The sequence below is a fragment of the Chroicocephalus ridibundus genome, chromosome 3 (assembly GCF_963924245.1).
Source record: "Chroicocephalus ridibundus chromosome 3, bChrRid1.1, whole genome shotgun sequence".
NCBI lineage: Eukaryota > Metazoa > Chordata > Aves > Charadriiformes > Laridae > Chroicocephalus > Chroicocephalus ridibundus.
The window spans coordinates 16515335-16542985 of NC_086286.1; the positions used below are offsets into that span (position 1 = coordinate 16515335).

Sequence of the window (27651 nt, forward strand, 5' to 3'; positions counted from 1 at the left end):
GAGTAAAGCCGTAATATTGAGATATTCTTTCCAGGCCTTGCTGGAGATGGTGTTTGGTGCCAAGGTGGTTGTCACTGGTGACGGATTTGTTCCTGGAGAAAGGAGTGTCATTATCATGAACCATCGCACGCGAATGGACTGGATGTTCCTGTGGAACTGCCTGCTGCGATACAGCTACCTCAGACTTGAAAAAATCTGTCTCAAATCCAGTCTCAAAAGCATTCCGGGATTTGGTAGGTCACTAAACCTTCTAATTTGAAAGGAAAATGTGTTTTAATTTTGCGTAGCGTGGTACAAACCCTATTAAATAAACTAGGTTTCAATTCTATTTCAGTACTTTTTAAAAAAAACTTGTGTAAAATATATGGTATATTGAACGATTAAACCATAAATCTCCCAGAGGATGCCTGGACTACGTGCGTAAGCATTTCTTTTTAAAGATACTACATGTGCTGCTGTTGCTCATAGGTAAATATATTTCTGCTTTACGTACTGAAAGAATTTTTCAAAATTATGAAAAAAGATTTTATGAGTCTTTTCAACATCTCTTTCAACACTTTGGTTTTGGTGCTATTTCACCCCACATTGCAAATGGTCTCATCAGGCTTCTTTCTTCTTTATCCAATTTATACTATTGAGAAGATTTAAAAAAAAAAAGAAAGAAAGAAAAAGCCCTGTAGGCAATTGCAAAGTTGATGGTTCATTTTAATAACTGTAGTTTTAAATTGAACTTGGTTACGCAAAATATGCTGTACAGGATATGAAATAATCAGTATTTATAGTGATATAGGCTGGAAACGGATCTGAGTTGCACATACTCAGAGAAATCGTTTCAGACAGGCCAAAATTGTCGCACAAATGGTTTTTGAATAAATAGGCAGACTTATCTGAAATAAAAGCATCTCTTTGCATTTTATTTATCTCTTAGATTTATTTGCTGCTTTATACAAAACTAGCTTGGGCAGGATATGCGTCAACTTTATGATGTCGAAAGAGTAACCTTATTTATGGTTCCCTTTTGTCAGGCCATTTATCTGAACAGAGAGTTTTGGCAGGATTCCATACAGAGGAGCTCTCATGCTGTTGCGCTGTTACTGCATTCACTGACTGGGCCTTTAGTCCTCTTAAGTAAGAGCTGCAACTAGGTAACATACTTTTTTCCCTAACAGTCAAACATTAACGTCAGTTTGACTTGACAAAAGACATCTCTTTTAACATTATAGGAAATGGGAAAATACGTATTTAGATAAATGTTTTATCTACAGCAGAGATGTTTTGAAATCTTGGAATCCGCTGCGATTGCAACTTTTAAAGCAATGATGGAAGATAGAATCAGGAGTATAGTCTGGTAGATTTATAGGTTTATCTCTTCAAAAGTAGGATGTATTTATTTTTTCATAACAAAACATTTATACGTATGCTTGTTAATGCCTTTAATAAAATTGGAAGGTCAGCTTCAGGAGCTTGGATGCTATGTTATGCTCAGCAAAATTTGGTTCGTGAAAGGGTCTCAGCAGCTGTTTAGAGGTTGATTTTTATATTTTTTTTTTAATTTTTTTCCCCCAATTCTTAGTTCTGTGCATAAACTGAACACATCTACTAGACTTGATGAGTAGGCTCAGGCAGACGGAGCTGTGGCAGGCCAACGTTAGCAGACCATGATGTCGTCTTTGTTCATAGTCTGACATAGTAGTTTAAGCTACTAATAAAATTCTGGGCTCTTACTCCACTTTGTGGGCTGTGATGGTAGAGGTTGCACAGGCAGACATTTAATCCTGTTGTTTGCATTACAGGATGACAATTTCTGGTAGTAGATTGGGTGCCTGGATCTGTAGTGTTATAAACCACTATTTATATGCCAGACATGTAAGCACTCTCCACCATATATGGGCTTTGAGGTATTTGGTTGCAATATTGTGAATTTTAGCTTATTTTTTAGTAGGCTGTTAATAGTCACAGGAGAGGAATCCAGCTAAACTACGTCCTTCGTTCAAGCCATAATTAGATAGTCTAAAATCGTAAATGTTCAGCTTCTATTCTACATAGCATTTCTGAAAAGAGGCTGTAGAAATACATGTCTCCATGTTCAGTCAGCCTGTGTTTTGACTGGCAGATTCTTGCAAAAATAAAGTATTCTGTATAGCCGCATAATTAGGGGACAGTTGGAAAGTGAGACCCTTGGATGAAATTAAGGTTGACAGAAGAAGATTTCATCGTGAATCTGTATGAATTTTGGTGGGGCGGTGATGGAGCAGAAGACGGTGTCCAAAGTGGACAGTCCTGAATCCCATCAGTAAGAGTTAGAATTTCTCCCACTTATCTCTGATGACCCTGCTGTGTTATGTGATAGACTTTTCATAGGTGTTTGTCAGTTTTTGGCTTTGTTTTTGTTAAATTGTGTCCAGTGGTTTCACCTAAAAGTTTTGTTTATTTTATGAGCTTGTAAAGGCAAGAAGATAACGTGGAAATCAACTGGAGAGTTTCAGTGCACTGCAGCTATAGTTGATACTTTAGATGTTGATCATTTAAGTTATAATATTTTTATTTATAATTTATATAATATAATTAAACCAGCTACTTTCGTCATGTCTTTCAGTTTCATCATTTAAGGTATCTATATGACTGGTTGCACATAGGCAAAAGTACAGGATTATGGAAGTATTGATATATTGGCTAAATGTAACTTCTAATAAATCTTTACCTGATGGTAATTTTGCTTTGAGTTTGAGAAATATTTGAATGAATATACTGTATTGCTTTCAGCGGAATTTTTTCTGGTCTTTCAAAGGATTTTTTTTACAAGCATTTCATTTAAAATCATGTGTAAAATACAGTTCATAATGCAACCCTTTAATTTTCATGTTGCTGAAAGTCTTGCGAATATTAAGCATTGCATCCTTGTTGTTACAAGTACTATCCCAATTGGGGTGTAAAAATAGGCCTAGGAGAGATTATACTGATCCAAGTGGTATATTTGGTAGGTGAAGGGCAAAGCTTGGAACGCAAATAGATCCAGAGTCCTTGTCGCCCCCTTTGTAGGTTAAAAGTGTAAAGGTGTCAGATTTAATGAGTCTGTATTACAAGTAGGCAGTTATTTTCTAGTTAATGATAATTAAAATCAGAGGAGCCAGTATTTTGAGCAGAAGCATTGAGTCACTGATCTAGTTCTTAAGTTATTAATTCTTTGCATTCCAATGTATGAAAAACATTAAATTGATTAAAGGTGAGCCTTAAAAACGAAGCCCGAAGGAAAACAGATGGTCCTTTCTTCCTGGAACCGTAGCTTTGGCTTGATAAATTGTGTGCAGTAAAGTTTTCAAAAAGAAGTATTACGTTTCAGTAATCTCAATTTCAGAAACATTCTTGCAGCGTTTTCAGTACAACTTGACAAAGTTGGCGTCTCGAGGGAGCACTGCTCTGCTCTTAGCTGTTGCTGCAGTTTCTCATCTGACATCATCAGAAACTACTGACACATTCTGCAGCATCGGTTTTCAAGGAGAATTTCTAATGGCATTGACAGTTTCCTGCGTAAGCTGACAAAACAGGACTTCTCTGCGGTACTTGTAATAGATACGTACCATTTATATTCTCACCTGTTCTTAATTAATATGGAATAGCATCGGAAGTGATAACAGGTTGTGATGCAGTTGTGTTCAGCATACACTGTGGAATACATACCGTTTGAGTAGGTACCGAGGAACATACACGAACAGTTTCAGATGACCAGGTAATCACTAGAAGTTGCTTCTATCATTTTAATTTTTTTATCTTAATGGTTTCATTTCTAAAAGTCTTGTTTTGATGTGACCAGTAAGACTTCACTGGAAGTAGAGATGTATTTCAATGATGGACAGATCACATGTGTTCGTTGTTTTAAATAGGATTTTAATTATTGGTAGGCTTGCAGTAATACTTGGATTTTAGTGGTTAAAAGTACCTCGACATCTACATGAAAAAAAAAAAAAAATTGGGTTTAATTTGAGGACTATCAGATAAATTGATGGAAAAATGAGAGATGGTAACCAAAGGGGTTAGTGTCAGTGTGTGGCTGCTATGTGAGATAATATTCATCCTGGTTTTGCTTAGTGCAAGATGGAAAAGATAGATAACTGTAATTCAGTGTACAAATGTAAAGTATGCAGGTGCTGCAGGCACCATTGATGGACATATCTTGAAGACTTACCATTTCTAAGAGGGCTCACCAAGACTGCTAAAGCAGGGAATTATAGCTGGAGTGGACTGGGGGAGGAACAGGTTAGGAAGGGACAAGGTGAGAGAGGGAAAAGGAGAATAAGCAAAGCAGGCAAACCTGGAGCAGAGATAACCGGGTAGCTCTGTCCAGATCTTTATCTCTATTCAGGTTATTCTGTGGCTAACATTGCTCTTGAAGAGACTACAAGATATAGGAGCTTTTTACTTGTTTTTCACTCGTCCGGTCACTCATGTGTTGTAGCTCTCAAAGGCTCAAGTTAGGTTTGGCCCTTGGTGTGTTAAGTGCCAGGGGGAAATAAAAAAAGGACTTGTGCTCTTACAGCACTAAGCTTAGCCCCACGAATCTTTTACTGCACGTCAGTTGATCCATTATAGCTGCCCATGTGTGCGAGCTTCGCCTGAAGCAAATTCAAAGTAATTTGAGTCATCTTAGTTTTCAATGAAGCAGGGCAAAACAACTCAAATTATCCTGCCTTTGCCACGGGCTAAGAGCATGCACACCGACAGCTATGATGGATCAGCTACCATGAAGTAAAATATTGGTGTCGCTAAGCCTAGGAAATTTTAGCACTTAACTCAATTGGAGTATAGTTAAAGCAGCGCGCTGCGGGGAATCTGTACGCATTTATATTGGCATGAAAGTGTTTGTGCTGCCACAGCTCCTTCCGTAAGTAGGGATATAAATACTTCAGCAGAAAGTGTCTTTGTTTGGGTTGCAGCTGGATTTTCATTCAAGTTCTTATCAATAGAGCTTATTGGTTTAAAAAATTAAGTGTAACCTACTGAACTTTCTAGTACAGCTTGTGTCTCGAGTATCTTTGTTATGTTAAAATAGACTGAAATGAGAGTTTTGAGGAGCTGTGACATTTTGTCTTCTAGCAATTCCATTATAAGCTGCCAGACTTAATTACCTTGGAGTTGTTATCCTACGTGATTTTTAAAATAGAAGTTGAAAAGTATGCTCTCTAATGGAAAACACAATTGTTAGTCTACCAGTTGTTCACAGTCAAGACAGATATGCAAGATACTCTTGAAGAAGTTTTAAGTGTGAGGGAAGGATTATACTTTGAAGCAAAAATGCATCTTAATTTGCCAGTAACTCTCCATGCATTTTTTGTGGGGAGGAAAAGGCTTAGGTGCCTGTTTTTCAGCTTGGCTCTTGTCTTTTTTCAATGATCCAGGAACGACAATAGGAATATTTTCAGATTAATACCACAGAAGTTCTCCCAACTCAGTCAGGGGAAGAAAATTAGCCTGACTTACATTGAAACTTTTCTTATCCTTTCTATATAATAAGGACTCCGGTTTCTCTCTGCCCCCTTTGCTTCTCCAAAATGCACGTCGAAAGAGTGAGATCGGATGCTAACCTTTCTCCTTCTCCCCATTTTATAAACAACAAGGGATGAAGAGAGCGGTTATTTTGTCCAAGCTCACAGGACAAGTAACAGCAGAATTGGGACGGCATGTTTTCCTTTGCCACTATCAGTGGGTTATGCAGCATCCGTACGGATCAGCCCATCAGGCTGAGTTACTTTTGTGGCGCTCCCATAAGGATATGGAGTATCTGAAAAGGATGCAGGCCTACGGGAGAGGGCTTGAATCGTAAAATCTCTCACGGTTTCTGACTTGCAGTAGGGGTGATACATCCATGGGAGAGACTCACACTGTTTGGTAGGGCCTGTTTGTTCTTCCCCATGATCGAACAGCCAGAGATTGTTTCCTTTCTGGCTTTGGAGATTCTGGAAGGACACGGGGATTTTCTCCAGATATGTATTGGGCAAGGCTCATCTTTTTTAATACTTAGGTTTTCATGCTCTGTTTCACTGTATTGATGTATTTTTAAAATGCATTAGAAAAAGCAATTTTCCAACCATCCTAAGGGTTTAAGCCTTTGCTTTAGTTTGCTTTAGTACTGAGTGATGTTATGTTATTCTGATTTTACACAGTACATCAAATCAAATTTGAAGTGTTATTTTAAGATAGATATTGTAACTGAGTAGGTTTGATGTTCCTTAACAGCATTTATAGCATTTTAGTGCAAAGATTTTGTGTAAGTAGCTTTAATACAATGGTAGAGTTAATCATCTGATTGCCCATATTCTATAAAAATGCTGTAATTTACGAAATAGAATGAATATTTGATAATGAAGTGTCCAAATAACACCTTTCTGATCCATGATTAAGGGACTGGATATTGAAAGAATACTTTCCAAGAGCATGGTATACCTCTGTCTAGGTGCTTTCTGTATGTATATATCCTGCTGCTACTCTAATGATTTTTTCCTACGTACTTTCACACTTTTTTTGGTGTGTGTATCAGCTGAGAGATACCAATTATTTGATGGAATATCCTTTCTAGAAGTTTTCACAGTTAAATTTTCACAGCTGAGACATAGGCCACTGTATCTGGCTAGCTTTTTGTCAACATTGTTGTTATTCTGACAAGTAAATCTTACACTGTAAACATCGTTTGAATAAACTTCTAATTGTATTATAAATAAACAATAAGCTAAAGCAGGTTTCTTCTGGCACATACTGTATTTCCCACAAGAGAATGAAGCAGGGCAAAGGAAATACAGAAAGTGTTAATATTTGAATGTGACTTAAATATAAAATCTAGAATATTTTGGTACTGAAACAAATGCATGAGAACTGTGGGAAAATCAAAGGTAAAACTGATCAGACCAAAACTAGAATATTTTTTCAGTTACCTTAAAATTCTGTGTTTCTAACACTGTTGTTTGTTCACTTAAGTTGTTTTGACTAAGCAAAAAGGTTTAGGCTTCGCATACATTGGAAGAGATGATATTGTGTCCAAGTAAAAAGTAGACTATGTGGTATATACATGGATGAAATATATAATCTGAACATAAACTGAATGGGACCATAAAAATAATTTAAAAACAGATGTAGATTAAAGTAATGTTCCGAGTCTGATAGGGCAAGACAACATCGAAAGCATACTGTGTTTAAATAGACATCTTACAAATAGATTGAATGAAATGAATAAATGGACTGAATCAGATGTTTCACTATAAAATTAGGAATCCTACTGTGAACCTATATTTGTGAATTTTATCTCTTAGCTCATTTTGTAATTTGCTCAAAGAATTCACCAAATCAGATGATATTTGTTCAATTCATTATATTCCTGTTAACTACATTATTGGAAATGGGCACGGTTAAAAAAAAAACTTGCCAGGAGCAGAGATTGTGCATTACAAGATTATTTCAAGAAGCATTTCTTTATTTATTTTCCTAGTTCGTGCACTCAAACTGTTACATTAAATTTAAAATATCTTCTAATTTTTAATTTGTTGTGGGTTATTAGACATAAAACAATCTAGAAAAAACCATAAAACGGCTGTTTCTAGTTGAATTTGCAGAAGTCTGCTTGTCAGTCTATACTGATGAAAACTTAACTGTATACATAGTGACTTTACGCCCTGGCTTCCTGTGTCATTTTCTGCATGCTAACATCTTTTTAATATCTACCCATCTTTAAAATAAGGAACGTTCAGCATTGCATGGTTGTTGCCTTGTGGATATTTTATGCAGCAAAAGACTTGAAATAGCAACTGTTAATGGACCCAATTATTTGTGTACAGTAGGATCAGGCGCTTCCAAGTGATTTCCCTTATTAAGCCTAGATGTCTGGTTCACTGTTGCCTCGAAAGCCCTGATCAGGACCAGATCCCAGCTGAATACAAGCACACTAAAAAATGCTTTTGTTTTTGACCAAGAGAATTTTTGATATGAAAAACCAGTGAATTAACACAGTGGAAGAAAAGAGGGAAGATGAATGGATATAATAAAGAAATATAATGGATATAATAAGGAAATCCCACAGTTAGGCCTTCTATCTTCCCACCTGTTTCTATAGTTCTGAATCATTTATCGAATTGTTTGTGCAGTGCTTAGCATTATTAGCTCTTGTTGCGTTGCTTTAGGAAAAACATACATACCATTTTCTTGATGCATATTTGCTTTCATTATCAGTCGTGATAGTCCTCCCACAGAGACACGACACTTTGGGGGATATCTGATTTCTGAGATCCTTGTGGAAATGTACATAAAATTCTGATAGAAAACCAAACAAAGACTTTCCTTGCACAACTCGCCTCTTTCTCTCTTTTGTTCATTGCCGCCTCCCTCTCTAGTATCTACTTAGTCCCAAATTACCTTTGCAATGAAAACACACTTAAGAAATTTCAGCTTCAAGTGTTATTTTCTTTTAAAGGATTTTGGGGTAGGGAAAATAGAAGTGCGGGGTCTTAGAATTTAAAAAGCTTTATACTTGCAACTAGCATTTTTAATACAATGCCGCAAATTCTAAAGCTGTATAAGCTATAATTTCCTTTATCCCCAAGGCAGCAAGGAAACTCTTATGTACAGCACATTTCTCTAGTTCAATAGCAAGCTTTCCTTTTGTGTAATTTTTTTGCTGTGTAGAATTATGTCCTGATAAAGCCTTATTGAAGTGTGGGATACATGTCATTAGTGTGTGTGTGTTACTCGAGATTTGAAGCTGCCATTTGTATTTTTTCAGCTTGGAAAAGTTGATTTAAAGGTCAGTGTGGCTAGCTACTCTACCTAGTAGGTTTTCACGCTGCTGTTTTGCCTTTTTGGACAAGAGCTATGCAGTGTGATGCTTTTTGTATACTTCTCCAGGCAATGTTAGTTGTCAGAAATGTTGTCTATTACAAGATGACTGTTTTAGTGAAGAAACTAGTTGCATTATTATGATTTCTTTAGATTCAGTGTTTCTGTGCTGTGTTTTTATAACCGCTGATTTCTCAAGAATCTGCAAATCAAAAGACAACCATTTTTCCCCCGTTCAGTGAATGCTGCCTTTGCTAGGGAAATTTCTGTTGCCTGGGAGCTTTTAGATGATCAAAAACGTTGTGCATAAGAGCAAAATATAATTACTTTCCTTGGACAATATGTGGACCTAAACTTAACAATAATTAACCGAACAGCGTGTCTCACTGGAGGCTGCACAAGAGAAGGTACTTCCTTCTGCTGCTTATTCGTAAATCTTGCTGATTAGCAAAACCCGTCATTTTGCCCATTGCTTTACTGAATTCCTCTCGTTCCCTTGTTACTGAATTCCTATGTGCATTCCCATTTGGATCCTGTGTTGTGCCTCAGACTTGTTAGGCGTTGTTTTTCCAGCAGCACAGCGCAGACACACTGTGGAATGGAAATCCAAGCGAGAGCTGCTTTTGCTTTGTTCCGAGGCATGTGTCTGCAAGCCTGTGCTGGGTTTCCTCTCCCGCTTGAGTCTGGTGGGACAATGAGACATGTAAACAGCATGCGTTCCTCCCCATCGGCGCATGGGCCGGGGTTTTGGTTCAAGGCAGTAATTCGTATTTTTGTTGCTTTTCACTGGAGGCCTTAAAGCTGAGCCAATGTGGAAGATTCTTCCACGTTCCTAGATGGTAAAATGGTTTGGCGCGGTGTGCTGTGCTGGGATAAGTGGGGAGGAAAACCTGGGTCCTTTACCATTAGTCATCTGACTGTTAGGTAATCTGTTCTTATTTGAGCAGTCAGGACTGGTTTATCTAATTAGATGTACACTTAAAGATGGAAATATTCTTCCAGAACAGTGGGCATTATCTATCGGAAAGGTCGGAAAATCAAACCTGTTGTTTATTTTAAAAACTGGATGCCTCTCAGCTCCTTTCTCTCTCTTTCTTTCTTCCTCCTCCCTGACACCCTACTGTCATTACGTTACTGGCTCTGTTTAATTTTTCATAGCCCGTATATAACACTACCACACTTAGGACAGGAATGGGGAGCTACTGTACTATATCCTCTGCAGTTTAGTCAGGTAAAATACAAGTCACCCAAACAGCAGCTTTCTTAGTAGCAAAAGGTGTTTGTAATTCGATGTTCACAGTGCTGTTAAAGAATGGTCGCTAGAAAGAGTTTATATGCAAGTTTCCATATAATTTACAGCTTTGTGCTGCAGGAAGAAAGGTGGGGGAGAGGGCGTGATCTGGCAGTGAGTTTTTTTCCATGCTCCCTCCCTGTTACAGACCAAAATCACTCTTTCTAAGGAGCTGCTGACCTGGGAAAGTATCAGCAGGCTTCCCAAGTGAGCATTTATTTTGCTTCTTGTTTCCCTTCTTTCCACCTACGGATTCTGCTGCAATGAGAACACAAGGACTGAATAATTTAGGCCTGATGTGTGATACCACACAATAAAATGGTTTAGCACACTACAGGTTTTGCATAGACTGATTTAGGTGTAGCGTCTAGGGTACATAGAACATACAAAAGGTCTGGGTTGAGAGGTAAGAATGATTGGAAAACACCAAAACCACAGCCCAACTTTTCTAATCTCTGTGTATTTTTCCACTCTGTCCCGTGGAGCATCTACTTTCTTAGATGTAAATGGTATGGTACTGGGCATCTCTGTTTCTGCTTAGAAGGCTTTTTTCCTTTGCTGTGTGTTTTTATGGATTTGATTTCGGGTGAGGTATCAGAGAATCATAGAATTTCTCAAGTTGGAAGGGACCCATAAGGATCATCAAGTCTAACTCCCTGCTCCTCTCAGGGTTACCTAAAACTAGGCCATATGACTAAGAGCATCGTCCAGATGTTTCTTGAAGTTTGACAGGCTCGGTGGTGTGACCAATTCCCTGGAGAGCCTGTTGCAGGCTCTCGGTGAAGAGCCTTTTCCTGATGTCCTGTCTGGACTTCCCCTGATGCAGCTTCATACCATTTCCGTGTATCTTCTAGAGCAACAAAATGCTTTAGCACCACTTGGTATTTGGCAACATTCAGTATAAAGAGATGTCCTTTGTATGTAACACGGTGACAAATGTGAAAATGAAGCCCTGATTAGTTAAATTTAAAATACTGGGTTTGCACCAGTATGGTGAAATGTATTGTAGCAGTAGGAGGTGATTAAATGCCAGAAGAGAGCATAGTTACATTATGTCAGTTATTTTTCAGTTACTTTAAAACTGACCTTTGTTTTTTCCTGCAGATAATGTTTAAATATGGATAGCTTCTGTTAATAAAGTTGTACTGATACTTCTTGACACTGCAGATGTGGGTCTGTGATATGTGCGTAGATGCACATTTGTGGTCAAAGTTTAGTTTTGTTTACAGAGGGTTTTTAACAAGTACAGCATGCAAATTTGAAGAGATTTGCTGAGTCTGCATTCTGAGCATTTCTTTTCCTAATTCATGTAACCCCTTCCAGTATTCAGTGATCTTGATATCCATCATTATCTGACTATCTGAGACTCAGTAGGTCCACATTGCAGAAGGCATGTTAGTTATGCATGCTCCATCTGTTTAGTTGATTTAAAAATGAAAAGTATCTACCCCATGATACAGGTTACAAATCTTTAAGAAAACAATTAACACATTTATTCATCCAATTATCCATTTATCTATCCAATACAGAAGAGATTATGCAGCTTGGCTAATACGTTCTCCAGGCTGATTGATTTATGGAGTTGATTTAGAAATTGGTGATTTACCTCAATAAGTGATTTTCTAGCGTATCCTTCTTTTAAGATATTGCCACAAACAGAATAGAAAAGAATCCCTGTGAAGAGGAGCTGAAATAAAGTGCAAGAATAACATGCTGTAAGTCACCAGCAAAGGGAAAACATACTTTTGAGAACTGTGGTGAGCAAAGAGAAGGGGATGCTGCGATGTTTTCTCTTTGATGTGGAGTATCTATCTGCAGGTTTTCTGATGAGATACAAGCTGGCCAAGTACAGTGGTAAGATAATGTCGTGCTCCTCTGAGCCCTGTTTAAGAAAGGAGCATCACGGGCGTGTGGCAGAACCTGAGCTCTGCATTTTCATCCCGCTGGCTGAATTTGTGGACACGACTTCTAATATTAAGTGATACGTTGTATACTAAATTGTGCCAAAAAAGCCAAGAATGTTTATTGACAATAATGGTGTGTGACCCCTGAGCTGCAGGCTCAGCAGCAGTTTCATTAATTTAACTGTGTTACATTGTCTGTCTGATGTTGGGCTGTAAATCTTCACAGTTGTCTTGTGGATTGATACAAACAAATGGATATACATCAAATTTTTCTATAATCAGGTGTAAATACAACTTTTTATTTTCTTCTGTTAGTAATGAAAATTATAAGAAACTATGTATATAATGTATATAATAATTATATGTATATAATAAAGCTCTCAAAGCAATAGATATTTTCTGCACAATGCACATTGTTAACACGCACTACTAAGGGCAGTTCTCTCTATGTAATGCAGCTTTCTTACATCCTGCAGTGCATTGCCGAGATGTTTGTCCATAGGGGCAGTGCCTTCCCTTGAGCAAATCGGTGTTGCAGCGATTAAGGCTATTGCAATGAGGGCCATGGTTTTAAATACTTTACCTCATGACAACATTGACCCTATTCTTGCTTTCTGGAAGGCTCTTCTAACTCTGGTAACTTGAGTTTTGCAAAACTGTAGCCCTTCCAGATTTATGTAGTTTTATTCATTTAGATGATGCATTCTTTTGCTTCCTATCCAAAACTCCTTTTACAAGGTAACTAAGTGCTATTAATCAGAGGTGAGGACAGGCAGGCAGTAAATAAAATGTTGTATCTAACAGGATTTGCAAAATATTTTGGAATAACAGACATTGCAGAAGTATCACAGTGAAATCTTACAGAAGGTGTATTTTTTTAAACTTTAGGCTGGGCGATGCAGGTTGCTGCCTTTGTTTTCATTCAGAGAAAGTGGGAAGAGGACAAGAGTCACTTCGAAAAAATGCTGGATTATTTCTGTGACATTCGTGAACCACTACAACTCCTCATCTTTCCAGAAGGAACTGATCTCACAGGTAGGTTGCATTTGTCATCTTCTCATGGAACGTTCAATGTGGAAATTCTGTATTGTTTATGGAAATAGTTAAAAAAAGTTCAAGGCAGGAGCAAGAGTGGGTTCCCATGGGCAGCGGAAATTATAGTTAATGATCATATGTGCTGATTCATTTGAGAGGCACAAACGTAGTTCCACTGAGAGGCTTTGCCAGTCTTCCTGAAATAACTCTTACATTTCAAAGCATCTAATGCTTGAAATGGCATTATATTGGCCAGTACTGTGTGTACATTGCATTACCAAAAATAGGTTTCGAGACCTGGAATAAATCACTTGCATGTTCACATTTCCCATATTGCTGGGGCAAACAGCGCAAAATCATTTCAGACCTGTGGAAGAGCGATTGAAGAGGAGAACTAATGATTCCATTAGATTTCTTGTCTGATGTTTTAAGAGGAGAAAATGGAGATACTTGTTCCTTAGGCCATGTAAGCAGTCTGTATCTGCCTCCATAAGCAAAATGTCTCCCTAAAACAAATGTTGACATTATCATAAGAGTAAATTTAATGATTTCGATCCTGTAGTATTAATTCTTAATAAAATATCTACCTTAATGCCGGTATCTTACGGTATCAGTAGCAAGCTGCTAACCAGTGTTGAAGACAACTCAATTGCCAATAAAAGAAAACATTGTATGAATGTTCTGTGGTGGTTCATGCCTGCAGCGTGATTTGATAAGCGTCATCTTTAAATAGGAAATCAATTGCAATTAAACTTCTACCTTTTAGCTTATTTAAAAGATTTTTACTATACTTTCCATTGCAGATATTCTTACATCATAATTTATTGCAATGCCAGATCAGTAAGTACTAGACACAGTATAAAAATAACCAACATATACTGCTGTTTTTCCTTCTGCATTCCTGATATCCCTAAAAATGGATAGGTATAGTATTCAGATGCTGTGACGCTGTAGGGAATTGTCATCACTTGATCAGCCTTCCTAAAAGAGGATGAATTCATTGTACACTCTTCATGTGGTATCTCTTGTTGAATTACTTACTTTGTATCTAAAACTAGGAAGAAGGATGGAAATCATCTCACTTTAATTATTTTTTTCTTTTAATTCATGAACAACTCTCCCCTCCTAGCTCTGAATTAAGAGATGAAATCTTAATCTTATTCATGGAGTCAGGAGGGTCGCTCACACATGGAGTCGCTCACACTCTCTTTCTGAACAGGTGTTTCCATCTCAAGGTGATTGAAAGAATTGGATTGTTTGTAACTCATCCCATAAATTATGTAGACCACCTAATCCCTCCCAATATTCTTCAGAGACAACAGATTTTAAAGAACTGAGTAAGATTCGTACTGCACTTTTAAAACAGAAGAGTTACTGGGGACCGAGACTGCCGTGGTGTGTTAGCGCTTGTGCTGCGGAGTCCCAGAGGCAGTGGTGCGGATGCTCCCACCTGAATGTGGAGTCGCTTAAGGAAACACAGGGTTTTCATTCTGCTGTTGTAACTTAGACTAAGTTTAAGTATATGCTGTTGATCCCATCCGCTGAGAAATTCATGCGGACGAGATTCTTCACTCAATATTGAAAAAAAAATAAAAATCTCTAATTAGATTTCTGAACACAGATTTTTGACGGATACTTTTTTGAAGGTATTTCTGTTCTGGTTTTCCTTCCTCATACGTGTGTCACATGTACTCTTCAACTTTGGGAGTGTCAAATGGATACCCGCACGAACTGCGCTGTTCTGAAGTCAGTTTAAGCCACCGCAGGTGGGTGGTGATCGTTTCCCCGGTTCATTGAGCAGCCCAGGGAGGAAGCAGAGCGGTGGAAGGCCAGAGTGATGGGCAGGCAAGACAACAGGGCACAGCTTCCTCGGGCAGCCGTGCTGGCTTCTGACATGTTAAACCGCCTGGTGTTTAACTTGCTATCAGTAATGAATGCCGCCTTGATAATATATTAATGTACTAAGATGTATAGAGACAGGCAAAACCCTGGGGCATTTTGTGTGCAAGTAAATAGCTCTCCCTATCTAATTATCTTCACAGGAAACAGAAGCTCATATATTTTAAAATAGTGTAGGAGACAGGGCAAAACCCCTTGACAAGCTAATCCTGACCAAGCAATAATTGTATGCCGTATGAGAGTGAGAGAACATAATAATGTATTTTGTGCAATATTTTTGAAAAAAATTATTTTCAGAAAACTGTTACTGACAAGGTACGACATGTTACAACCTCATGTTCCATCTTTTAAAATAAGAAATAAACTGCAATTTTGCTCTGAATAGTTGCTCGATATCTTAGGCAACGTTTTGCAAAAAGAGAGGCAATGGCTCTTGTTCGCTCACCAAATTTTAAAGCTGCTAATTATTTCTGAAAACAAAATTCTTCTGGTTGTTAGAATGAAAAGTAACATTCTACATGTACTTCACTGAAAAGTAGAATTGCTGTGCAGCTCTGTGCTCCTGTCATTTTTTTTATCCTCTCGGAGTTCACATGACAATGATAGATTCATTCCTCTTACAAAGAAATTCTATAATGTTTTCAGGTATTCGAGAAGGAAAGGTTTCAAAGAAATGTAAAATATGACTGTATTTATACGTGGGCCACTGGCTGACTTCAAGTTGGCGACATACTTTGCAGTGTAAGATGCTGAGTAACTGAATTTTAAAAGTAGTAGTGTTATGAACCCTGAATAGCGTATTTGCAGACTGAATGAGTAGGGTCTGAGGTAATAATTATACACTTATTTCTGATAGGTTGGTCATCTTTTCACTCTGGAGTACTTCAAGGTTAAAGCTAAGTGCATCAAAGGTATTTTATTGTGATTGCTTAAGAAGAAGCCCTCAGCAGATAACCATGTAGCCAGACTTTCTGAAGCTGTGAAGAAAACAAAGCAGCCATCAGTCTAGTGCTTCGGGAAAGCTGGAATACAACCCACCGTTTTGCTTGTTCTTTTGTTTTTCTTGGTGTTCCTTACAAGACTCTTTGTAGTAATTCTTCAGAAAGCAGTAACAAAAACTCAGTTGCTGTATTGCTCTGGGCCTGTTAAAGCCTCATGTGCTATGGATTTGTGTCTCCATCCCTGTATGTGGTCTTTTCTTCACTCCAGCTTCCCCTTTTTCCCTGTGTTTCCTTCCGTGTGTCATTTCCTCTGCAAATCTCTTGCTGCTGTCTCAGCAAGAGGTGGTGTGTGCCGTGGCCTGTCCTCACCAATGCTTGTTTTAGCCGATGGACTGGTGCATGCTCTGCTGAAAGCCCCGACAGACCAAATGCCCGTGGAGCCTCCTCTGCCTTGTCCCGTTATTAAGATCTCGACTCTCGGAGGCTCCCCATTACTCAGCCATCGTTTTTTCTGAAACTCCTGTGGGGCGTAATGATCTTTGAATCTCTTGTCTCTGTCAAACTTTGTTTGCAGGTGGCAATAGCTTCAAAATTAAGGGGAACAGGTGGACAGAGTGTGATTGCACAGACCTTTTTTCCTTGAGGAACAGCTCAAAAACAAGTAGGAAAGCTAGAGCCCAGATTTTGGCAGGAATGTTGTGATGTGGATCACATACAATATTATGTCTAGAAAGTAACAATGAACTGCAGTTGGATTTTTCTCTTTTCTAGTAAATGTGATATACTACTTTGGAATTGCAAAAAAAACATTGTTAAAAAGCACTGGTAGAGGTTGATTTAACATGTAATAGTTTGAAAGCAACACAAGTACAATTGCTTTTTCTTAAAATAGTAACTGTGAGCAATATAGCTTTTATGCTTTCTATGGAAACCTCTAATAGATAAATGAGGTTTTTAATTTTTTTTCTTTTTAAAGAGAAATTTTTTGGGTTGTCGTTTATTCTTCCTCTGTCTGGCACCAGTATCGTTTGAGAGTACTCAAAGTCATAGAAGTACATGCATGCTTTTATCACAATTCAGATGAAAGGAAAAGGTAGTCCTTAATATTCAAATATCAGTACACTAGTACAAGAAAAAAAAAAGTAGTTGAGAGTTGATCAGAAATAGTTTTATTAAAGCTGTCAGAATCAGCTTTCCAGTAGGATGAGGGTAGTTTATAATTCCTTTGGGTGACGTCCAGCAAAGCCCACCAGCCTGGACAATGGTGAATCCGTAAAAGCATGTGAGCTTGTTTGTTTGAGACGAGCTAATACTGCATACATATTTCATGGGGAGCACAGACTTAGCTTTTCATTGAGTATGGGTCTTGGAGTTTTAGTTCCAAATACTCTTCAGGCTCTCACAAATGCGGCTTGTTACAGCATTATAGCTTTCGTTAAAATCAAATTCTAGAGATTTTTCTTCTAATTCAAAACTATCTCACAAATTAAATATATAATTTGACTTTAAGAAAAAAAAAATTGAACTTGTTCACTTTATCCTCTCGTTTTCAGGGGCAAAAGCAATTGAACTTCTTAAAAATCTGTAACTCAAAAATCAAGAAAATGTATTAGCATAACTTCTTCCTCCGGTTACTTTAAATGAAATTCTGAAGTGTGCTGCTTCTGGAAAGTGCTGACTTTCTGAGCTTTTCCAGTACTGTAAAAGTTTAATAAATGGGATTTTCCCGCATAATTTTGAGATAAATGGGAAAAAATGTAATGAAGTGATGTACCAAAGGCAGCACAGGAGCCAAAAAATGTAAGGGATTATGGCCAGGACCCTTAAATTCTTAATCATGGAATGGTTAGAGTTGGAAGGAACCTTAAAGATCATCTGGTTCCAACCCCCTGCTCTGGGTCGGGAAACCTTCCACTAGACCAGGTTGCTCAAAGCCCCATCCAACCTGGCCTTGTTCTTTTGTGTCGTTTGACAGTTGCTCTGCAGTACTGTCTAAATGCTCAAATAGATTGGACTTCTTGTACTTGTCACCACCCCAAAGAACATACCCTCTGAGAGGCAGCATGGAGGCAGCTGAAGGAGACAGGGGAGGAGAGGCACATCAGTGCGAGACCAGAGGAGACAGTGCATGAAGCAGTTCTGCATCAGGAGAGGTCCCACATCATCCTCTTCTCGTAACCTGGCAGCTTTCCATAAAAATAGATTGTTCTACATATTCTTTTTTATCATAGGAGCAAACAGAACCAAGGAGTTAAAATACAAAATACACCTAAGAGTAATGATGAGCAAAAATTCTGGGAGTGGATTCACTTTGGCTTAAATACAGTGTAAGAAAGAAAATACTTGTTTCTAGAAAGCAACGCTTACTCATATTTTTCAGAGAGAGTAAGCAAGAGGGGGCATTACCCGTAGCCAAACGATGTGAGTGACCTTTTGGGATTGAGGAGACCCAAACTGAGTTAATTTCCAGTCCCTGCTTCAAGAGCTGCTTTATGCAATTTGTGTTAGTTGGTTGGAAGCAAAGAGGAGAACATATGTTTCCTCTTTTTAAGGAAGTGTTTTCACTATCAGGCTTACAAAGGCATCTTTCACTTTTTTTATTCTTTCACCTAAGAATGTTATAATCTGAACTGCAGAATGATGAGGCATCTGCATAAGTTTTTCAGCGCTGACAGTGTAGCCTGGGCTGTTGATTAAGGGGTTTTTAAGAGGTGTTTGTTGTGCAAATTCCCTTAGGATGGAGAGAATATAAAAATAGGTTTCTGGTTTCCTGGATCAGTGTTCTAACCTCTAGGTTTCATACAATGGGGAACATCCCATTTTCTGCCTTTCGTTGAATCCAGTGCTGAGCAGGCGGCTTACTCGGAATGAGGCACAGGTGTCCCTCACAGGGATCCCAAAGAGCAGCAGGCATAAAGGTGCGTACGTCAGATAAGGTGGCAGTCAGTGCTTTTGTTCATAAGTAACGGCAGAGTAAGAAACTGTTTTCCTCAAACGCTGAGAGTAGCAGGAGGGGGAGGAAGAGCATTATTCTTACTTTTTGGTAGAGTGAAAGCACATCCTACCCTTGTATTCACGATGGCATCAAAACCCCTTTGACCTTCCCGGCTTGCTGTAACAAATACTGTTGAATGCACAAAGACCTGTGGCTTGATAGTTGTTAGGAAGGGAGGAGGGAGATGATTTTTCCAGATGACAGTGATCACTGTATTAGCTGGGAGCGTTACTCCAGTTCTAAAATCCCATTACACTAGGGTCATGCAAAAGGGGAAGGGAACAATCTCTGTCACGTAAAACTTACAGTCCAGAGGCAGGACAGGGATACAAATATCAGGAAATAGCTGAATAGCGTTGGCCGGTGTGCCAGCGTCCAGCTGCTCACACATTTTTAGAGAGGCGTTGTAGTAAAGGGAAATTTGGAAGATGTTTTACAGATGTTTACAGGGAGTTCTTTCCAAGTGCAGGGAGGTGCACTACGAGGAGTTTTGAAGATGATTACTTCAAGGCAATGGGCAGTGGAGGTCCCAAACCTCTTTTGCAGCATCAACTCGGGCTTGTTCAGAAAACAAAACTGCCAATTTGCTTTTTGGTTTTCTTGTGGTGTAAGCAGGAGTGTTTTACAAATACCAAGGAATTAGTTTTCATGCTCCCTCTGAAACAAAGTGCTAGTGAGGAGACATATGGAGAGGGTTTTTCTGAGTGCTCATTAACTGTGTGCAGTTTGAGATGCTTAAGACTTTTTATTTTTTTTTTTAGACTGCTTAGCTTTGTGTAGACACTTATGGCACTTGTGTCTCAAAGCTTTGATTGACTTGATTTGCAGATTGCAAATGTTCCAGCGTGAAACCCAAATTTGGATATGCAGAAAATGAAGACGACACTTCCTCTGTCCTTTGGAAGAAACAATACGTTTGCTTAAAACTTTGTGATAAATTAATTTAAAGCATTTTACTTGAATCGCCACAGAATCTGGAAAGGATCTCTTGACTTGTATATTTTTTTATAGGAACAGTCTTGGTGATCAATGTCGTTTCTTAGAAGACGAAGAGTTTAAGTTGTTGAGCTAATAGCGCAACACAATTATGCTTAAGAGGTAGAATCTGGCTTTTCAGAGGAGCAGTTAATAATTTCTAGATTACTCTTGTCTTTTCTGCCATTCCAAGTCTTGCTCATGGCTTGCTTTGCAAGTTTTACTGTCACTGATGAAGGGGTCCTGAAGGCAAGTTCTCTTTGCTGATTCAAAATAGTCGTTTTTCAACATTGAATGGAGTGGTAGTTGAGCAGTAGTTGACAAAAATAGATACTCTGATCATGTGGTTAAAGACATGATGCATATGTCCAAGGAAAGATAAATTTAAGTTACTTAGCCAAGTGTAATTTTAGTATTTCACACATTCTGTAATTTTAGCAATGCTTTTTAAAGATGTCATATTTTCAAGTATTTGTACGTTTTGGCAATTTGGCAAGAACTAAATCTTTGGATTCCCTTTGCTGAATCACTTGCTTGGCTACCGTGCAAGTTTTCCTTTCCTCCCAATCACATGGTCAGGAAATCTGTGCACTAAATCTTAAGGGCTGCATGTATGAGAAGCAGTACTCTTATGCATAGAAAGGGTAGATCACAGGGGAAAAAAATAGTCAGTATATTGATATGCTATTGCATTTATTAATAGGTAGATGGTCCTTTAAGAAGGACACCCACCTTTCTTTGATCAACAGAGGGCTCATGTAATTTAGGAAAAAAAGAAGGGTGCAGGAAAGCTGCATTTTACTGCAAAAAGAACATCTCGCACTACTGTTGCTTTGTCCACTTGTGCTATTGTTCCTTTACAGGAAAAATTATGATGATTGTAAAGGAAAGGACTTACCTATAGGTATCATTTCTGTTAAATCATTAAGCAGCAAGCTGCTTTTCATTACTGTATCGCCCATCTCTGCTAAGGTAAACACTTAAAAAAAGAGCTGTTTCTGCTTGAAAAAGGTGATATATGGCTTAGGCAACGATTTTGTCCGGTAGATCAGTTGCTGGTATTTTGTCTTTTACACCACCTGTAAAACTATATAAATACGAGTTATTTAATAAGTTAGTTGGTCAGATTGATTTTTTTTTTTTTTTTTTTTCCGTGTTGCCAAGGGAACATTACATGTGTCCATTGCCTTTTGACCCTGGGGGAGCACAGCGATGCTCGCAAGGAAGGAGTAAGCATAGCCAGCAGAGCCTGTCTGGCTCCAAACCGGGGCTTCTTGGAAGAGCCTCCTGCACATCACTGGAGAACAAATTGCTTCCTCTCCGCTCACCTTCTGAAGTTTTCACTTTGGTGTCTGCATCTTCCTTGCTCAGTGGGCTCTGTTAGCAACTCGCTCTGGAAAGCCTTTGTTCGCTTTGCTCGTGAGAGGCTTATTTTTTTGCCAGAGGTTCAAAACATATGTCACGGGGTTTAGCCACGCTGCTTTCCAGATGCCTTGTGTGTAGGATACCGACGGGAGTGAGCGTGTGTTGTGGCACTTGAGGCAGCTGGTCAAAAAATTAAAGCAGGGGACGTAGGTGCAGCACAGGTTGATGAATCAAGCATGTCAAGTTCAGAATGAAGATGTAAAATAGCATTTTAATGTATTAGATTAACTGTTTTCCTCCATTTAATGTTTTCTTTCCGAAATAAGTTTAGCATGGTTGAACGTTGACCTCAAGGTATTTCTGTACATAATATCAAACCTACATTATTATACATTGTGCTTTTGAGTTTAAAAAACATAATAAATTGAGCCAATTAATACATTTTACAGTGAAATGGGTATTGAAGTGTGTGGAGAATTATTAACAGACTTTAATTTATAGATCTCAGATTGTGCTTGATAAATATGAAAGATTTGCTGATTATTTCCTAACATGAAAGGAGAGGGTAAAAAGGCTTTTCTTGCAATCCACATCGCTCTTCCGTATACCATACTGCAGCCCGCGGAAAGCACACTCGCAGTCTGCCTCCACCTGAAAAGCTGTTGCACATTCGTACTGTGTGAACTGCTGTTGTACTGTTCCTGTCCTATAATAATCCTATTTAATTCTTGGTCTGCGTGCACACTAATAGAAAATGGTGCTTTTTATTCTCTCCTTCAGCCAATACCAAAGCCCGCAGTAATGAATTTGCTGAAAAGAACGGACTTCAAAAATACGAGTACGTCTTACATCCGCGAACTACTGGATTCACTTTTGTGGTTGAGCGTCTAAGGGGAGGTAATCCTGCTCTGTATTTGTATGTCCTTTTTTTTTTTTTTTTTGCTTACTTTAAGATAGCGAATTCTCACCCAAGCTGTCGAAGCTGATGTTCACAGAACTGCTTGAAGTAATTTCAGAGGAACTTTATATATCCCGATCACACAAAAAGCCTGGTTTGCAACCCTACTTAAAATGTTTGTAACATGGAGAGATTTGAGAGAGCTGATAACTGATACTAATATCATCAGGAGATATGCAGTGGAGGAAAACAACATTTTCCCATTTTTTTTTTTGTTGTTTTGGTTTGTTTTGTTTTTAATATTGTAGCTTGTTTAGCTGTCTACCTCAGAAAAATAGTGGAAAAGATCCCAAGGAAGTTCAGCCTTGTTGTCTGTACCAGTCCTTACCCCCAACTGGGTGGTTGTCAGGGAACACGCAGACATATATGACACTGCCCTCTCTGAAAAGCTTCTGGTTTTAAGCCTGAGAGCTGAGACAACAGGTTGATATGTTAAATGGAGAAGGGGAAGGCACAGCAGCGGGTAGATGCAGCAAGGCAGCCGCCCAGTGCTGCCAGCTTTTTCAGGTGATGGTGACTCGGAGAAGCTGTGTAAAATAGGAGTTGTGCTGCTTGGTCTTGGCAGAGTGGTGGCCAAGAGAATGCGTGAGACTTACTTTCTACCTAGAAATGATCTTCCATCCCTGTATTAGTCTGTGGGTAGAGATTGAGTCCCTACTATCAAGGGAACAGAGAATAAGGATGTGATTGCTTGTTAGATTGAGATGTCAGTAGGTTGTTTTGGGAGTGGGCATTTTGATGAGATTTGAGGCCATGGCAGTGTAGCCATTAAATGATAGTGATGTGGCAGTGATTCAGATACAGATGAGCGAGTGTTCACAGGATATATGAATGTATGGCTGAAGAAAATAAACATGTACAGTAGATATGAAGTGACTTATTTACAGGCAAGTTCTTCAGGGAAAAGCAATTCTAGATCTTTAACACATGTTGGTTATTCTGACTGCCAAAGGAAGAAGTTTGAGATTATTAAAAATAATAGGGGGCCCACTGGTAGGTTTTTTCCCTTGCTGGAATCCTTGCTTGGATTTTAGGAGCAGAGCTGGCTTGCATTTTGCCTGATTCTTACTAAGCAAATATCCTAAAATCACCGTAAACACTTTGATATTTTGTCCAGCTGGACAATCCTAGCTGGGCCATGTGTCTATTTGACTCTATTTTTATTAGACATTCACTGGTAGACATCTTAGATTTTCGTCTATCTTGAATGTTTATTACTCCATTCGCTCAAAAAACCCCTGCCACATACACAATTTCAAAAGCTTGCTTTACTTAACCTAGTGCATAATATTTCTAGACTGGAATACTTTTTCAGTTAAAAGTATGTTTTCCACTGGAAATATTATCAACTTAAAAAAAAAGAAAAGATTCTCTATTTGCTGCAGAAATGAGCTTTGTGGTGATACAGTCATTTTCTAATTTTATAAAAATACTTTTCTATTGCTGTATGAGAGATATATGCAAATTAGGCTATTGGGTTATAAAAAGGAAAATATTTGGCGCTGATGAATTGATTTTGTGCAGTACAAAGCTGGGGAAAAAAACAAAAACATCCCTGGATGATTATTTTTTGTGTTTGGTCTCCCAAATGTTTTTATGTCCTACTTTTATTTAAGGCAGGAAAATATTGTGTGACATACTAATGTCCCTTTGGCATTGAATTTATAGGTATTTGGTACCTTGATAGGCATTATAAGCTTTATGTATTATGACTGTCTGCTAGTATGTAGTAAATTATGTGGGAGAAGGTGGTTCATCTAGCATTTTAAAATACTTAGTTATTACTTACTAATTTAAGAATTGGTTTTCAATTGTTTGCAAGTGCGTCAAACATGGACCATTTGTGTTGAAATGTTTTATTTTTGTGGACAACCCAACGGTAGTTGCTTGACTTTAAAGCACTTCAGTGTATTATATACCTGCATATATGTATTTTCATCTGTACAATATAGATGTCCAGGTAGATTTTCAGATAGAGGTGGCACAGTTTATACTTAGCATTATCATGCAGCTCTGGTTTAGACTTATTATTTATACTATTAAGTGCCTTTTTTACAATTCTAATTTCTAATACAAGCAGTAATAAAGAAAACAAGGACTGTTAAGGATACAGTGTTAACATAAGTCCCTGCTTCTGGACTGTCCTAATGCTGCAATAGTAGCAATAATCCTAAGAATAGATTTGTTTCCTTTTTTTCCTGCTTGTAACTGCAAGCTCAGAGCAGTGTGTGTGACTTTAACATGCAGGAGGGAGTGGTGGAGATTTTAACATCATGTTTACGTCTTTGAAAGTATTTTTGTGCAGAGATGACAACCTTATTGCCCTATAGCTCTCCTGTGAATACGTTTTGGCTCGTGGCTGTTTTCCATTCCTGAGGCTCAAGTGTCTTTACTTCAGGCCTGAGTACATTATTTTGCTCCAAAAATAGGCTGATGAAGAGAGGGGGAAAAATGTCATTAGAAGTTTAACTGCTTTTCGAATGTTGAAAAAACTAATTTAATTTGGCAAGAACCCTGATTAATATGCATCACAAGCTGTAGCATGAAAGAATTACCTGTTATTACATAAAAATAACTATTAGCGACCCTTTTGAATAGGAAATGAAGAATCGGGAAAAAATAACCTTCAGTAAAATGTTGCCTGTATCTCTGCAGAAGGTTTCTTCCTAGAGGAAGCACTGTCTGTACCCTGACAGCAGAGTCTGAGCAGTTATCAGTCCTTTGCTTTCCGTAGGTGGCAAAAATTTCTGAACCATTAGAATGCGTTTTTGCCAGTGATGACCAACACTCAGATTCCTCCGGCTGCCTTCTCGCTCTTATATGGTCATTATTTCAACGACTTGATCTCTTTTGCCCATAGATACTGCTATGATGGTTTCCAAGTCATTGCTGAGATTATGGGAGCTAAGAAAAAAAAAGATCTATATAACCTCCACCAAAAAAGCAATAAAAATTGTTTAGGCAATACATCTTCGTGGCTTTTGAGTCTCTCACCTTTTTTCCCACGTTGTAGCTCTTCATGAGTGATAGCTCTTACCCCCTGAGCTGACTCTTCTAAACAGAAACCCAGGCAAAAGCTGACTGGTTTTTCCTTTCATTATGCTCAGGTGCCAAGACAGTGAAAATACTATTTTACTTGTATATGATCACATTACTGTTTTTTCATTCATATAAACCTTAGAATCACCCAAGAGTAAACACAGACTATGAACATTCTTTAGATGTATAATTAATAACATACTCAGTAGAATAAGGACTGCAGTTGTTGCCATTTTTTAAGCAAGAGAAAGACATAAATTTGATTCGGCGTTGATTTTTTGTAGAAGTGTGTACCTTTGGCTCAGTCGTCATTTTAAGTAGGATGTTTTAATATAATGTCATTGTTTGTGCATGGTAAGAGAAAATACAATACAGATAGGAGAACACAAAGAGGGAAAAACCGCATGGCAGCTGGATAAGATCAGCTTGCTACCTGATACACAGCATAGAGTGTTACCTGAAGATGTGGAAGTGGGTAAGAGAGGAACAAAAATTTCAGTAAGAACTAACGAACATGGAAAAGTATTAAATATACTTTAGCCAGTAGGCTAAATATAGATTAACAAAATATATGCATTTTTCAACCCTGCAAGAAAATCCTCCTTCTTGGGAAAAAGTATTGAATTTCTAGTCAATTGTCTCTGCAATTGATAAAGCAGGTTCGTGAGATTGTTCATTAATCTTTACTGATGCATATTACTCAAAATAGCGGTAGCCTTTTTTCCTAGCATGCTTTAAAGTTTGTTTCTGCAAACACTCCGGCCCTGGTCTATCAAAATACTTGAAGAAAGTGTATAAACTCAATTAATTACACGTTTTCTCGGTGCTGAAGCACATTTGATCACTTTGATCACTTAGTGTGGCAGCAGAGGAATTACCCTGTGGAAGACCAAACCTTTGCTGACCAAAGTGGCCACTGGAATGTTACATACTTTATCACATCTGTTTAGTTGGCTATTGATAGACAGCAAAGGGAAATAAAATAATTGATTTGCTTCTTTCTAATTCTGTTCACTTGATCGAGTAATTTGTCTTGCCTGAGCTGTTATGAATCCTGGTTTCAATCAGCACCTGGTAAAAGTTACGAGAGCTTTATGCTGTCTTTCTTTGGGGAACAAAGGTGAGAATTTTTTTGGAAAGACAGAACGTGTGATGAACAACAGAAAATGAACTCTAGACACCAAAATTAAGACTGGTTATGTTTGGTTTTGGGTTTTTTTTAAATATCATTATTATATACTTCTTTAAGCATCTCCTCAAATCATATCTAATCCTTTTTTAAAGACTGAAACTTTAAATAGATGTTATGTATGGAGTCATATTTGGCAGAACTTGGGTTAAGGCAGACCATCTCCTTTTACAAAATATAAGACTTTGAAAGTGACAGAAATATGCAGGAATTTAAATAAGACTTTTATATAAGCATGCCTTTAACAAACTTAATTAAAAACATTTCTGGTTTATGTAATGCTCTTGAAGATCTAGTTTGTGAGATCCTTCTATGAAAGGTCAGGAGGTTACTCAGAAATGAATATAGCTTTTCAGGCCTGGTTGTATTTTATAAAGTTTTTTCTGAAGTGCCAAATGACATTGAAAGTTCAGATGGCTTGAATGTTCAGTTTCAAAGAGATGGAAAATAATACTAGTCGATTTGATTCAATATTGTCTGCATTCATTGAATAACGTATATTATCTTGGCATAATATCTGTAATTCCAGCCAAATAGTCTGTCAAGAGAAAATAGTTGTTTACGAATGTTTTCTTAAAATTGCTTCATGGCTTTTAAGTTTTTTCTCAGGACTAAATAAACAGTAAGTGTTAAGACAGAGCTGAGGTTTTAAAGCATCATTAAAGATTATTCATACTTTTGCAGACAATCATTTCTGCCAACATTAAATCTTAACTGACCTCTTCTTGACACTTCCTCTATATCCATCAACAATCTTTAATATCTGGATACATTGGACTGGATGTTCCTAATATATGCTTTATGTTTTACTGATTTTACAGTATGACGAAGAGTCAGAATTATTTGCTGCCTTATAGTATTTCAGCTTCGAATTTATTTCTGGTTCATAAATGGCCAACTGAAAAAAAAAAATATTGCAGATAACAGCTGCCAACTGCAGCATCCTAAAATTACAGAAAGATACAAATTTAACATGCTTGCCTTCATTGCGTATCCTTACTGATGAAAAGAAACAGGGATTCTCATCCTGTTTCCATGATTGATTCAAAATTGATAGTTTTGCCCCCAAACAGATGTTTATATATCTGCAGTCAGAAACCAGTCTGTGTCTTCTACTCTTTATACCCGAGTTTTACAGTTGTACAGCATTTCAGTAATTGCATGCCAATATCCCAATCTGTTTCATTGCTGGGGCAGGAAGATTGTATTTAGGTTTTCAATCCAGGAGATATATATAGAGAGAGAT

General features: G+C 38.0%; 1 protein-coding gene across 2 annotated transcripts in view; it reads left to right on the forward strand.

The window, feature by feature from the left end:
- LCLAT1 (lysocardiolipin acyltransferase 1) overlaps positions 1–27651 on the forward strand; it is a 120211-nt gene that overhangs the window by 45358 nt on the left and 47202 nt on the right. For both annotated transcript variants that reach the window (XM_063328151.1, XM_063328150.1), the window contains 3 exons: positions 35–233; positions 12898–13044; positions 22000–22116. In XM_063328151.1, the coding sequence (XP_063184221.1) occupies positions 35–233; positions 12898–13044; positions 22000–22116 (463 nt within the window). The remainder of the gene's footprint in view (positions 1–34; positions 234–12897; positions 13045–21999; positions 22117–27651) is intronic.